The 15,336-nt window shown below is 36.6% G+C and overlaps 1 protein-coding gene across 5 annotated transcripts in view; it reads right to left on the minus strand.

Annotated features, from left to right (window-relative positions):
- NFIB (nuclear factor I B) overlaps positions 1-15,336 on the minus strand; it is a 239,284-nt gene that overhangs the window by 39,427 nt on the left and 184,521 nt on the right. For all 5 annotated transcript variants that reach the window (XM_007098545.3, XM_042963388.1, XM_042963390.1 and 2 more), the window contains exon 7: positions 3,686-3,820. In XM_007098545.3, the coding sequence (XP_007098607.2) occupies positions 3,686-3,820 (135 nt within the window). The remainder of the gene's footprint in view (positions 1-3,685; positions 3,821-15,336) is intronic.

Consider the following 15,336-nt stretch of genomic DNA (forward strand, 5'->3'; position numbering starts at 1 on the left):
TTTCTAGATCTATGAACGAGGAGACGAGGAAGTTTCCGTTTTATAGGCAAAGCCAGTGCTTCATGAAACATGTCTTAAAGCAAAGTTATTTCCCATCCAGAATACGATCTTTGATCAGAAAGTCTTTGGGTCTTAAGTCCAGATCAACTCACAGCATTAATTAAAGGGCAGGGCACCCACAGACTATCAGAATTCAAAACAGAAGTGTACTCCAATTCTAAATAAAGATCTTCCCTATACATCCTGGCAGGTGGTTGGTTAAAAGAGAAGCCAATAATTAGTAAGCAATAATGTCCTGAATAAGTACCTGATCATTGTATAAATGCTTATGAACATCTGAACACAGGGTCTGGTAATGCTTTCTCCTAATGAAAATGTTCCTTTCAAAACCAAAAGGGCTCTATTCTATAACTATTCTTCTTCCTACTCTAACTTTTTATTACATGTAGCTTAAAAGACATTATTAAGATAAGACCAAGAGTATAACCCACAGAAATGTGAATTTAAACTTTCATATAGGCACATTAACTTACCAATAAATCGCATATTTTATAAAAGGAAATAATATATAAAACATATGCAATGTAGGCGATGTTTAATTGTACTGTAATTTTTCAACATCAGTATGACCACAATTTATTGTTTAGATTTTAAAATATAATTCTTAAGTTTGAAAAATGGGGAAAGAATATAATTGCATGATCATTATCTCTATAACGTTGAGGAAAATAACCACATGAGTACAATTTAAGAGTACCAACGAGTATATGTAGAAGTGAAGATTAAATGTCTGTTTCTATTTAATATTTTGATCCAAATCATAGGAAATTACATATGATAAATGTTTAGTGTTTTATGAGACAACTTAGCAAACAATATGAAAAATAAATTCTTTCCATGACCTATTAATGAAAATCATCTGGAAAGACTAGTCTCCAACTTTGTAATTATGTATATATATATATATATATATATATATATATATATATATGTACTGTACTTTTAAAGGGATATTACTTATCTTCTCCAAAGAAAGTTTTTTTTTTTTTTCAGAAAATACAAGAAATTAAGAATGTGTGGAGAAGAGTCATAAGTTCAATTTTATGGTCACAATTTTGTTCCCTGAATGTCCAGGGAGAGCTGAGAATCCCCTGTATTATTCTTACAATGCAGATTCCCGGGCTTAACCACAGACCTACTGGATGAAGCCCTCCAGGGGTAAGACACTAGAAAATACGATTTAAACAAGGGCCTCATGTAATCTTTCCACACACTGAAGTCTGTGCATCCTCCATCGAAGGGATGCATTTGAGAGAACAATGACATATTTCTTTAAACGAAACTCCTTTTTGAAATATCACTCTAAGGAGCATGCACATATGAAAGTATAATTTAAGGAAATGCGAACACCTAAGTTGAATTGGGCATCTTTTTTATCTGGTGTTGACGTGCTCTTAATCTCGGCTCAATCTAACCATGGTCTTCACCTGTGTCTATACACAAGCCCCTGAAGGATATATATGTAGCTCCATCTTGGGTCCTGTGAGCTTCGAGATCAATACGGCACCAGTAGTTTGGGAAGAGCTCTTTGTTCAGTGAGACTGGCACCTCTCAAATCAGGCCTCAAATCTCTGAGCTCCCTGGTTTTGAGCTCGCCTAACTGGTAAGCGGCTTGATACAAGCTAGGTAGAAAATCACATTTCAAACTGAAAGTAAAAATGGCTACTTGATGTCAGTAAAAGTCATTCTCGTCCTTTAGGAAAGGCAAAGCAAAGCACAAGGCAGAAAACACTTCCCTTCATTATGAAAGAATTCATACAGGCATACATGTATGGAGATGTATTTCTAGTCTACATTATTGCAAAGCCTTCGCAATTGTCCTCTTTCCCCCAGTCTTGCTCCTTCCAATACATCCTTAATGGTCTCATAGGAAGGAATTTTTTTAAATACCATTTTAAGCACGTAACTCCCCTGCTACACATCTTTCACTGGCTCCCTACTGCTTCCAGAATAATTGCCCAATGACTTCACAGGTTTATATGGTCTTCGGGTGCTGCAGGAACCTGTCCTGGCTCACTTCTTGGGACTCATCTCTGGCCACTCTCTCCTGGTAGGCCACGTTAAGATACTTTTGGATTCTGGGATATACGGCAGTTTCTTGCTGCAATGACTTCTGTGACACTGATACCTGCTGTTCACTCTGTCTGAAACAACCTTCCTCTTGGCTGGTTCTTCCTTCTCATAGTGAAGTCCCTCTTTAAACTTGAGTTAAGAACACATCGCTTCCAGGTATCTAATCCTTTTGCAAATATCTAGTCCTGTTCAGATTTGATGCCCACCTGATGTGGTCCCCTCGTCTCCCTACTGTCCCGTGAGTTCTTTAAAGACAGAAACTCTCATGACCAAGGTGCCTACCATAGGCCTTAGCACATTACATCTTGAATAAATATCTGGAGAAGGACCAAGCTGGAAAGCTTATCTAGGTTTCTCATGGTTCAGTATATAAAAATGTACTACTTAATGTTTTCCAAATGATAGAAATATGATTATTTTAGTCAGGTGTCATAATAAATGGATAATTTGACGAAACTAATTTTGCTCCTAATATTAGAGCATTACAGATCCATGAATAGTTACTGATTTTTTTCACCTATCGTAGCAGCACAAACGATATAAATATAATTTTTTCATCACATTTGATTTGTATATTCTTTTCTTAATTTTATAATTCTCTTAGTGATAACAAGGAAGGCCATGCATCTGTAAAGCACTGTATAGCAACAATACGTATCAACACACACAGAACAAATCTAAGGACGTTTTTATGCCTGAAGCTGTAACCTTTGAATAAAGGTTTAAAAACCAGACTCGATTTGTTTGAAGGATAAGAAATCACCTATCTCTAAATTAAAAGCAATAAGAGTATTGCTATAAACACATTTATATACAAAACCTTCCCCACCAAAAATTCAGTATACTCCTTTCTAGGGCTCCATAATAATAGATAGGTAGAAAGTATACAGTATTTCTTATTAATTATATCTGATTTTTAATTTCTGAAAGGGGATTTAGTTTTTTTTAAAGTACAAAGGTGAAATATTGTATTCTTTTTCCTATGTAAATTAAGATAATAGACATAATATCAAGTGTACCAGTCTATAGGAAGTATTGGTGCACATAAAAAAAAAATGTCCCAAGAAAATAGCTCTTTTATCTGATTAATCTGATTAATTTTACTCCTAAATAAGTAGCTAAATATTGATTTTTATATAGAAAATAACATTTATGGAAATAGTGTCTGTAGATCTTAATGCCTCTGGAAATACTCTGAACTCAGCAACATACTTGAAATCCCATCTTTCTTCGGTCGAATAGATAGAATGGGGGCCAATCCAAAAGCTATTGTTAAGATAACTATGTATCCCACATCTTCCAATTTTTTGTGATTATCATCTTGCCAATAAAGGCAATTAAAAATACATACATAAATGTTATGTAATGGAATTATTTGAAAATCTTTTCTCATATAGTGATAAGAAGAAAATATTTGATAGGATCATGGCCCTCCCTCTTTTGGTTGAGAAAATGTGGTCACCCCAGTTAGAACTGTAACTCTTGTCCCATCCCTGAGAGTGAGCTCTGCAAACAAGAGGGAGGCTTCTCCTCTATGCTTGAAACTCCTCACCGCTGTGTGCAACTCCAGGTATTCCGGGATGATGGTGCTGGGGGAAAGTGCTCAATCTTGGGGAAGAATCTTGCGGAGATGTAGAGCTGAACAGTGGCTTTTCAGGCTTCTTCATAGTAGTCGGAGAAGACATATCTGCAAAGGAAGAGGGAAACCTCAAGCTTCTTTCTTCAGCTATAACATTCACATTAACATAAGAAAAGACCTCTTTTCCCACATTTTATTATTTTTGTACTTTGGCTCTTGTACAAAATATGTACTGAGGGTCAAAGACCCAGTTTTATTGGAGACTTGAAATATCTGTCAGATGCAATTGCCACTGAAGTTAACCCAAGTCTTCATTAAAATTATCATCAGAATTATTCTTCCTACTAGATGAATCTTGAACTTTTGAAAAACTAAGTATCATGTTTCCCTCGGCACCTTGGTTCACATCAAGGTCTTTTTTACCTCAGCATTTCATTCTTAGATGTACACGATTCACGGGTTTGTCTTTTGACCTGCTGACTACACTGTGGAAAAAAACAGAGGAAAACCTGGTGCAAATGTGAAAAACAACCTTTGGGAATGCTGGTAAGTCTATCATTGATTTAATATCTTTTATGGAAAACTCATTACTTGTTTAACAAAAAGTACATTCCTTCATTTGCTCATTCTGCAAATATTTATTGGCTTCCTCTATTTGCCAGGTAAAGTTGAGGATGTCATGAAAAATAAAAAGTAACTGCTGTAGAGATACTCCCTGTCAGTGAAGAGGAAAATGATAAGAAGAAAATGGCTGCCAGAGTTGAGAGGCAGGAAGTGTGTTGAAAGCAGAGGCGTTGTGGTTGTGTTTGCTGCTACTTCTCCAGCCTCACTGCACGAGGACAGCGATCACCTCGGCCTCCCCAGGTTAAGGATGGTGCCTCAGTGGCGCCATGTTTAAAATGTGGATGGGGAGGACACTCCCAGAGAGAGAAAATGTTCTGAAGAAGGGGGGCATAAAATACACCAGACGTACAAGTAGTCTGTGGAGTCGTTTGAAGTACAGACATGGAGGAGGAAGCAAGGAGCTCCCTCACACAATGAAGGGCCACGGACCTTGTGTATAAATTTCTGAATGCTTACCCTGATGGGAGAATGCTATCTATGAACAAAATATGATCACATTTTCCAGTTCAAAGCCACCCCTCCGGAAACTACATGGAGGATGAATTAGCCACAATGGAGACAGCGATCATGGAGGCCACTTAAGAAGATAGATTAATTAACACATTCCTCCCATAAATATTTATTGTAGGCTTAATAGATGCCAGACACTGTTGCAGTTGCTGGAGACACAATGGTGAACTAGATTTGGTTTCAGCTTCTGCAAACCTAAAAACTAGGGAGGAGATACACACGAGTTAAAAAGGAATTATAGGGACGCCCGGGGGGCTCAGTCAGTTAAGCGTACAACTTCAGCTCAGGTCACAATCTCGCGGTACAAGAGTTTGAGCCCCACGCTGAGCCTGGAGCCTGCTTTGGATTCTGCGTCTCCCTCTCTCTCTGCCTCTCTCTTTCTCTCTCTCTCAAAAATAAATAAACATTAAATTTTTTAATACAAAATAAGAAAATAAAAGGGAATTATAAAACAGCATAAACAGTATAAAGTAGGTCGCACTACCACAATTATCAGTTCATAGCCAATCTTATTTCCCCTTTACCCCATCCACACTGCCCCTGCTTTACTTTAAAGCAAATTCCAGACATCAAATAATTTCACTTATAAACATTTCAGTTTCTGTAAAAAAGAAATTTTTATTTTTAAAAAAACCTAAAACTTTATCGCATTAAATATATATATTTATATATTTTATATTTATGTTATAAATATATGTTTATATATTATATAGATATAACTTCCGTTTTTATTTTTTTAACGAGAAAAAGGCTTCATGCTGTTTTTTAAAAAAATGTTTATGTATTTATTTTGAGAGCATGGGCAGTTTAGGGGCAGAGACAGAGTAGGGAGAGAATCCTAAGCAGGCTCCACACTTGTCAGCACAGAGTCTGACTCAGGGCTCAAACTCACGAACCGTGGGATCATGACCTGAGCTGAGATCAAGAGTTGGGTTGCTTAACCGACTGAGCCACCCAGGCGCCCCTCATGGTGCTATTTAAAAAAAAAAAAAAATATATATATATATATATATATGTGTGTGTGTGTGTGTGTGTGTGTGTGTATGTGTGTGTGTATATATATATGTGTGTGTGTGTGTATATATATATGTGTGTGTGTGTGTGTGTATGTATGTATATGGTGCTATTAATATAAGAAACTAGTTATCATTAGGATTTGCCATTTGAAAAATTACATGAACTCTGGTAAAGGCATGAAATAAAATTAAATACGTGTTTCAGCACACTGGCACTTAAAGAATGGATATGCTACTGTTAAAATAGTAGACATCACAGTCAAAAAAAAAATGACAGGTATATTTGTAGCCATAAGCTATAATTTGTGACTAACTTGCTGTCATTAACCTATCAGAACTTTGATGAGTTGGTGAACCATTTCCTTATATCTTTCTCAAAAAGAAAAAATGAAAGAAGTATATCCCTAATGAAACTACAGCAATTAACGCTGTTACAAAGAAGAGAAAAAAAAAAATTAAGACCATTTAAAAAACAGACCAAAAAAAAAGTTCATTTCAGCTAAGATACCTTCAAAATGCCAAAAATAATACTCAATTTCATTTAAGAGCTATATGATTTTTTTAAGTTTGTTTGTTTCGCGAGAGACCGAGGCAGCATGAGCGGGGGAGGGGCAGACAGAGAGGGAGAGAGAGAATCCCAGGCAGGCTTGAACTCACAAAACCTTGAGATCATGACCTGAGCGGAAACCAAGAGTCGGATGCTTAACTGACTTAGCTACCCAGGCGTCCGTGGAGCTATATGATTTTAAAAGGTATTGGACACAAATGTAGATTTGGGCTTGCTAGATGCTGATCATAGACATATAGGCTTTTAGGGGTGGAAAGAAGCTATATTCCATCCCTCACTTTGCAGATAGTGTAATAAGTTTCTATTCCAAACATTTAATTTTTTTTTTAGAGAGAGAGAGAAAGAGAAAGGGAGTTCGAGAGAGGGAGAGGGGCAGAGGGAGAGACACAGAATCTCCTCTTAGGCAGGTTCAACGCTCAGTGAGGAGCCTGACTAGGGGCTCAATCTCACAACCCTGGGATCATGACCTGAGTTGAAATTAGGAGTCGGACACTCAACCAGTTAAGCCACCCACATACCCCTCCAAATTTTTAATTTAAAATTAACTCTTAGGGGTAGCTGAGTGGCTCAGTCAGTTAAGCGTCTGACTTGGTTTTTGACTCAGGTCGTGGTCTCAGGTTCTGTGAGATGAAACCCTACCTTGGCCTTACAGTGAGAAGTCTGCTTGGGATTCTGTCTCTCCCTCTCTCTCTGCCCCTACCCTGCTGCTGTGCTCCCTTACGTGTGCGCTCTCGCTCTCTCTCTCTTTTTCTCTGTCAAAATAAAAATAAACACTTAAAAAAATTAACTCTTAGAAAAAGATATCTATTGACAGCCTTATGCTTTACCTGTACTTAAATGTAGATCTTAAATAAAATTAACCAGCGTAACCAGTTTCTAAAGACTCCACGTATAAATAATAAGGCATGTACTGTACATTACAGAAAAACAGTAAAATGTGACTAGAGCTTGGGAAGCAGAATGAATGTCATTTTTGGAGAAGCTCAACCAAGGCTATTTTGCAACTATTATCACAGTTTCCAAATTTTCATTAAACACAGTCAAATTCACCTGAGCCACTTTTTTTGTAAAGAGCACATAATCAAGGGTGTTGGTACAGAAGTTCAAGAAGATGGGTGAACTAGGTAATTTTTCAGAAATGAAGCCTTTGCAGTTTCCCAGTCAAAATCATACCCTTGGCTTTACTGGGTAATTCGTATAAGTCCGTTTATTTTTCCAGTTCTCTGCAGGCACGCATCGAGTAACAATGGTATCTTCGTGTTCTGAACACTCAAAGGAAATAGAGAGGCCCAGACAGCAGAAACGAAATAAAATTCACTCTTCACGTTGTAAAAGGGACCCCAAATTGTCTTCTCCTCAAACAATGAAGCTAACTTATAACAGTAAAAAGAAGAACAAGAAGGTCCACTGTCCACACTGAAACGACTTCTTTAGAAACAGATGAAGAATGATAGTATTGGAAAGTGGGTTTTGCCGCCATTACCTTCCCACTAGATGAAAATAATTTTTGAGCCCATTAATCAATAAAAAGATAGTGGTACCAAGCGTGTGCAAGGCACTATGCTAAGTGTACAGGGGCCACAAAGTGACCCCCCCTCCCCCAGTCAAAGGAAAAAAACGCACTGGACTGGAGAAAGAATAAAAATAAAATGTCAATTATCTGGGAGAAGTAAGGGTAGAGTTTCTAGCCATTACATTTTAATAATGAATCAAACTAGTATTGTTTTGATTTTAATTTTATTTTGGATGTCTGCAGTCTAGCAGACCTCATGCCAAACTGAAAAATGATACCGTTTCTATTTTTAATGCACTTACAGGCTATAGAAATAAAAAAAAATGTTTGAGGAATGAATATATAGGAGAGATGGTTTTAAGTGACCTTTCTGTGGAGAAAAACAAATGTCATGCTTTTCATAATCTATTGTCCCTCAAGCCGGAAGAATAATAGATAAAAAAGATTAGGTTGAAAATAAGTTGAATAATAATAAAGCTGAACAATATATAAATATATAATAAGTTGAATAAAAATACATACATAATAATGCATATGTTGAATAATACATGAAATAAAGAAGTTGGAGAGAAGAAACACGATCAGAAAAGGATTAGCTGGTGTTTCTGTTGGTGGGAAGGAGGCAGGAGTTGTTGGTGGTCCAGGAGAAAGAAACAAAAGCCAGTGCCAGCTTGCAGTGAGACAAAGACATTTAAATTTGATTCAGAAAGTAACAATTTTTAAGTGAATTGACCTCAGGAGGGAGAAACTTTCCAAAAGCTCTATTATCTTTTTCTCTTTCTGTTCTTGCAGCTTCCACTAGACCCCTTTCACTCGTACCTGGTTATATCAGAAATCTCTCCTCTAGTCCCCTTCCGGGCCTTCTTCCTCCCAGCTCATTATAAAAACAGTAGTTGAAATCCTCTCCTTCAAAATATATCTTCCTCACTTTAAGATCTACCATGGTATCCCATTTTTACATAAGCTTTTCCTTATCATTCCATTTTACTTAAACTGTAGCTAAATTCATTTACTTATGGTCTCCTAGAGAAGGAGGGAGCCAGGAAGGATGTGACTCGTAGTCTTTCCTTGCAGAGGACATTCCCTCAGGGGAGAAAATGATGTCTTTCTACCTTCTTATTCCAGCTATAGAGAGGTACTTTATCCATTGAACCAAGTTAATTTATTTTCACTTTAAGCAATCCCTCCTGGGACTGCAGAGGTCTAGATTTCCTTAATTATCTTGTGTTTGTGTCTGCTATTATCCGATGGATTTTGTTTTCATTTTTAAATGTTTTAAATATTTCTTTACTTATTTATTTTTGAGAGAGAGAAGGAGCGTGCACATGGGTGTGGAGGAGGAGCACAGAGAGAGGGAGTGAGAGAATCCCAAGTAATCTCCACACTGTCAGCACAGAGCCCAATGTGGGGCTCAATTTCACAAAGTGTGAGATCACGACCTGAGCTGAAATCAAGAGTTGGTCACTTAACCAAATGAGCCACCTTGGCGCCCCTTTACTTTATTTTTAATTTTTTGATGGGTGTATTATCATTATTACTTTGTACTTGTTCTATCTATAGTGTGTGTGTGTGTGTGTGTGTGTGTGTGTGTGTGTGTGTGTGTGTTTGAGTTGACTAACGGTTTATCTCCTATACAAGATGATTTTATTAAAGATACAAAGATTATGGAGGCTGGAAGAACATGCTGCTTGGGAAGTGAATTTTCAAAAATCTAGCCCTGAAAGGCAGTAGAAGAGGTTAGAGCAGACCGTTTATTTTAGAGTCTCTTGCATAAAAAAGAAGCTGGATGGCGGATTGACACCTAGTAGCACAAGATGAATGAAATAACCACCCTCGGTATATCATAAACGGCATAGTTGCAGAGCAGATACCACCAGATGAGAAGTAAAGGAAAGCAAAACAAACAAAACAACAACAAAACCCGTATTCAGTCACTGGGGTTTTAGGAAGTGTGAGAAACTAGGGCAAAGCATCAAGTTCAAGATGTTAAATAAGACCAACTGCTCCCTGACCTGGTGATGCTTACAGTTCAGCAGTGAGGACAGATACTTACAAATACAAATGCAAAAACTCATTAAGTAATTGCAACTTGGATAATATTAGATTGTAGAGAAAATTCTTCTTGATGAAAGAAATCACTGAGGCTAATTAAAAAAAAAAAAAAAAAAGGAAGATGCACATTGATGGTGTTATTCTCCCGTGTCTATACCTAAGTTTGGATTTGTAATTGGACAATTAGCTATGGCTTTAGCAACCAATTGCAAAGTCAAACACATAATAAAAGATCACTAATAAGAAAAAGTTCAAATAGGCTACTGATATATAAGCTGGTTCATTTATATTGAAGCATAGCTTTAAATAAGTAGTTTGCAAAATCAAATCATCCCACAATTTTTACTAGCCATAATATAATTTTTTTTGGCACTGGGGCACACACACATCCTAAGCCCTGATGTGTCATTCATTTTACAGCATCACTTCAAAGAGATAAAGGTTTAAGCAAATAAAGAGTTAGATCAACTCATCTCCCAACAAGGTAATTTCATCTACAAAGGAAGAGCGTTGCTGTGAAACACAGCGTATGCACTCGACTCATCAGCAGCTTGCACAAATGGCGCTCCAGATGTATATCTGTTCAAGTCAGCCCAAGGCAACAATTTTGATCAATTCTAATGTGATAAAATGCTGCAGGGAAAGTGTGCAGAAACGTGTTTACGTCAGCCCTTAATTAAACTGTTGTTCACTTCCAAAGAACCTTAGGAAACACTAATGAGACATGAGTTTTGGCAATTTCTTCATCAAAGCAAAGACCCCTTCCTCAGTCTGTAGCAGCCTGTCATCCAAGTCGCTCCCGGGATAAATGTCACATGGCACTCCCATCAGTTAGCCACCTGTTAGTAGAACTTCACTGAAGTCAACTAGTGATCTAGGGCAAGCTCAAACAGCCACCTTAACACCTGCCTGTCTGGGACACCTGCTCCTTTTTCACATATAGTAGAGCAATATGTTAGCTTTTCCAATATGCTTGAGTAGATTAAGGTTACAAATCGAATTTCTATCACCTATATAGAAAACACGTCATTTTCTTAATAAAAAAAATAAAAGTCTATTCTTCTTCTCTACAATAATACATACGGTTTAGGCTATTTCAAATCAATTATGTAAGAGCACACAAGAATTCTTGAATTTCTGGAAGCTATTAATTTCAGCATGGTAGAACACTAAATTAAAATATATTAACTGTGCCATTCCTATAATTTAGAAAAACATTTCTATCTAGTTAACAAAGAAGCAAATTGTCTCAAAATATTTTAACAGTCCAATCCTTGCCCATATTCCTAAATTGTCTTCCTCATTTATATACTATGCTTGTAAACAAGTCTAACCCAGCCCTCTACCTACAAGTCATCATTTGCTGGCTTCTGTTGGTTTCCAGTATTTAAGGTTAAGGTATGTTTTATTATGAAGTGCTTAAAAAACCATCATCGTTGTTAAAAATGCCTTCTTTATTTTTTACATTATCAAGATGCCGAACAGATGTTACAGGATTTTTTTTTTCTTTTGCAGAAGAAAACTCAGGAGCAATGAAAAACAATGAGGGAAACTTCTGTTAACCTTGACCCTTTAGGATGAGCATGACAGAGACCAAAGAAGGAACTTGCATATGTGGTGACACTTAGCTCATATAGTCTCTAAGATTTGCTAAGCTTATCTTATATTGGCAAGTCTTACAAGGTAATACCTCTTAGAGTTTTCTAGGTTTCTTTATCTTCTACAGGTTTTAGACGTTCATCGATTTTTTTTCTTCGAGAGTTTTATAAATTTACAAAGAATAAAATTTTTATACATAGAAAATCTCCTCAGAGACAGAGACCAAATTCACTGTTGAATGAAGCAAAGGTGGTGAACACATCCATTACTCTGCTGAAATTCTGTCAAGCGACACAAGCCACTGAGGGTGGAAAATGAACTTCAGCCAAACAGGGGAATTTCTGCTGTCCATTAAAATGCTAGGGTGGCAGCTGGAAGCCACCATGAAAAAGGAACGAGCTACCTGCATAAAATAAAAATGCTGTTTGTAATAGATGAGAGGCTACCAAATCCAGTGTGTGGGGACCACACTGTAGGTCAGGAGCTAGAAATCTGATACTTTTATATCAGGCCATAAATCCAGAGTCAGTCCAGAGAGAAGCAAACAGCTTGGGCCCCGTGCCCAGAGGACGAGAAGAAGGCAAGGAACTGGACCCTGCCAACTGAACGCTCATAGAGACCAAGGATTCTCTTCCTCTGTTTTTGCCTTGGGGTACATCAGGAAGAGGGGAGGAAAGTTTAGAGGTTATTTATAACTGTATAAACATTATGTAAAATACTGCAATTATCAAGCCTAGGAGATTCCAGCCCAAAGCTCTGATGTATTAATTTCTATTGTTTCCCTGTGGAGAACCCCTGGGAATTTTGCCTTAACAAGTTTTACCTACAGATAAAGGAGTGATGGCTGGGAGGTGCCCTGAGGGAGTGTGTCCTGAAGGCTGAAGAAGGGAGGCAGAGCACAGTGGGCTATACCTTTACTTGAAAGCTTTATATAATCCCTGAGGTACAGTCTCCATTTCCCCATTTTTTTTCCACAGTAAAATGGAGCTATGTGACATCACATTTTATTGTGGAAAAAGTAAACCCAATGGTTTAAATGAAATGCAAATGACCTGCATGGGCGGCGTCCTAAGGCCATGGAGACACCGTTCTTTAAATCTATTTCAGATGACAGATTTCAAAATGGCGGATGGAGCCATGTGCTACATTTCAATATTATGGATGTGACAATGGAGTTAAACCAACCGCTCAGGAACCGCTAGTAGGAAGGTAAATTCCTAAGACCTTCCTGGATTCTGTACCAATATTTACCAAAAGTCTTAAAGGTGGACAATGTTTAACTCAGTAATTCTATAGTAGGAAGGTATTCATTCCTTTAACAAAATTTCATGGACGATCTACTTGGTGACATGATGCCAGATGGACAGTATGCTAGATTCGGGGACAGCAAATATGACTAGATTGGAACAAAATAATCAGATTGGAGCACAAATATCTCCATACGGTGATGTTCGCTGTATCTTCATTACGTTTATTTATTACATTCATTGCTTTTGCTTGCAAACTACTTACCCCTCCATAAGCAAAGTAGACATTTATAAATTTATAGTATAAGCGAGGGGGAACTGGTATATTATGCAGCCTTTGTAGAGCGGAAATTGAATGACATGGTAAAATGCCATTATATTATAAAAATCTATGTGATAGGATTATAGGTGATTTATATTTTCTTATTTATATTTGACAGTTTGTTTTCCCAAAACTCCCACAAGTAATTTTTACTGTTACTATAAAAAAAAAAAGGAAAATATATATTTTGGGGGGGGGGGGGTGGTGGAATACTGCCTGTGGCTCCACGGAGTATTATAACGTAAGGACATGCCTCACGGGTCTTCAGTACTGGAGGTTACAAAAAATATATAAAATATGAGATGCCTAAATGTAACATTTGCAATTTAGCTGGCTAAAGGCAAAACAATGTATTTTTGAGAATACAAGTGAAGAGAATATCTGAATATCTGTTTCCAAAGACTCTTCTAGATGTAAAATTTTATGATTGTGTGGCAAATGTGAATAAGTCCTTCCCACACACTACAAGTTAACAAAAAGCTCGGAATGTTATGACAAGACATATGGACTTAATCCCACTACAGTAGTTTCATGATGATGCCAGATGATTCAAAAAAATAATTAGCTGCCATGTTAAGAAAGTATCTCCATATATATATTTACATTTATCACACTCTAAAATAACTCTGGAAAACGGCAAGCTACATTAAGAGGAGATAAGATATCATCTTCAATTAAAATTTTCAATCTTTTTTTAAAAATGAAATCAGTTCTTTTTTTAAAAAAGAAAATATGGTAGCCTTCATGTGAAATAAATGAAAATTCTTACTTTAATCATTGAGCTGTTTAATCTTAACTACACTTGTGCATATTACTGTATTCTTCAGCAATTTAAAGCATTCGTGATCGTTTAAGTCTCTCCATTGTATACTTCAATCCCAGTACGTTAAGCAGCATGTTACTACAAGTCTCTATCACATCTCTATTATAAAAAAAAAAAAAAAAAAAAAAAAAAGTCTCCAGGTACACCTACACCCAATACAAAGTTAAAGCTCAAACCACTTTGCAGCTCACAAACATCTTCCTGAGACATTAAAAAAAAAAAAAAAAAACCAGAAAAAACAAAAAAAAACGACAACAACCCTTTGAATAATGAAGAAGAGTGCTAAATGAATGCTGAATAAATGAAAACTACTTTTAAAAAATACTTCAAAATGCTTTTGTCCATTAAGCAATTTGATTTTAACAGACAGACAATGGTAAAGTGTCTTGAGTAATGTCAGAAAACCTTGCTTGCAAGGAGGAAAAACACCACACAATTATGCAGGATTTGGAGTATATTTTAGTCCCTTATTAAATATTGGCATAGGTAAATAGCTGCTATTCACCATGCCTCTGGGGAAAACCTCTTGGCTATAGAGGCTTATTAGTGTTAAGCATCTGAGAGCCATGGACTATAAAATAAAATCAATACCGTAACCTTAGCTGTAAAAGTCAGAAAGATACTGGAAGAGTTCTAATTTAACAAGATTACAGATGAGATTTTAGAGGAGAACATTTGGGGAAAAGCCATGCATTTAGAAACATTTATGCTCCAAGACATCTCAAGGTTTCTGTTGTTACTAATGCTGTTATTATCCATGCTGGTAATGGTTAGGGTTGATTTAACTGATGTGTTACTTTAGTGGATTTACAGGAAAGTCCTAGAAATGATCTGGAACTTATTTCAAATAAAATCATTAAAATGAGGTAGTAAACTAATTGCTTAGGAACAATTATGATTTGATGTGGTTTAGTGTGGTAGAGGAAAAAAATCACGAAAATGTTAAGGTCGTTAGTTCAGCCGCTCAATGCAAATATGATTACTCTGCACAATATTCTATTTCTCTTAATGGAAAAGTAGCCAAAACTGGTATAAATTGTAGTGTTTAAGTTCAACCTAAATCTATATTTTTCCTCTAACAAATGTAAATGAAGAAAAAAAGAACCTTCTGTCAATGAAATTACTATGATGGCATATTTATTATCCTAATGGTTTTAGAAATCACGTGAAATTGATCAGTAACAAAACCTCTATTTAGTAATGGACCAATTACATTTGTGAGATAATGTCAATGAAACAGAATATTGTCACAGGATAATGGTCTCCTATTGCTACATCCCTAGTCATTTAGAGAAAATAAATGTTGCCGTCTGGCTGAGTCATTTATTTTCAAAGTAGGAGACACTGATC

This window comes from Panthera tigris, chromosome D4 (assembly GCF_018350195.1).
Source record: "Panthera tigris isolate Pti1 chromosome D4, P.tigris_Pti1_mat1.1, whole genome shotgun sequence".
Classification (NCBI taxonomy): Eukaryota; Metazoa; Chordata; class Mammalia; order Carnivora; family Felidae; genus Panthera; species Panthera tigris.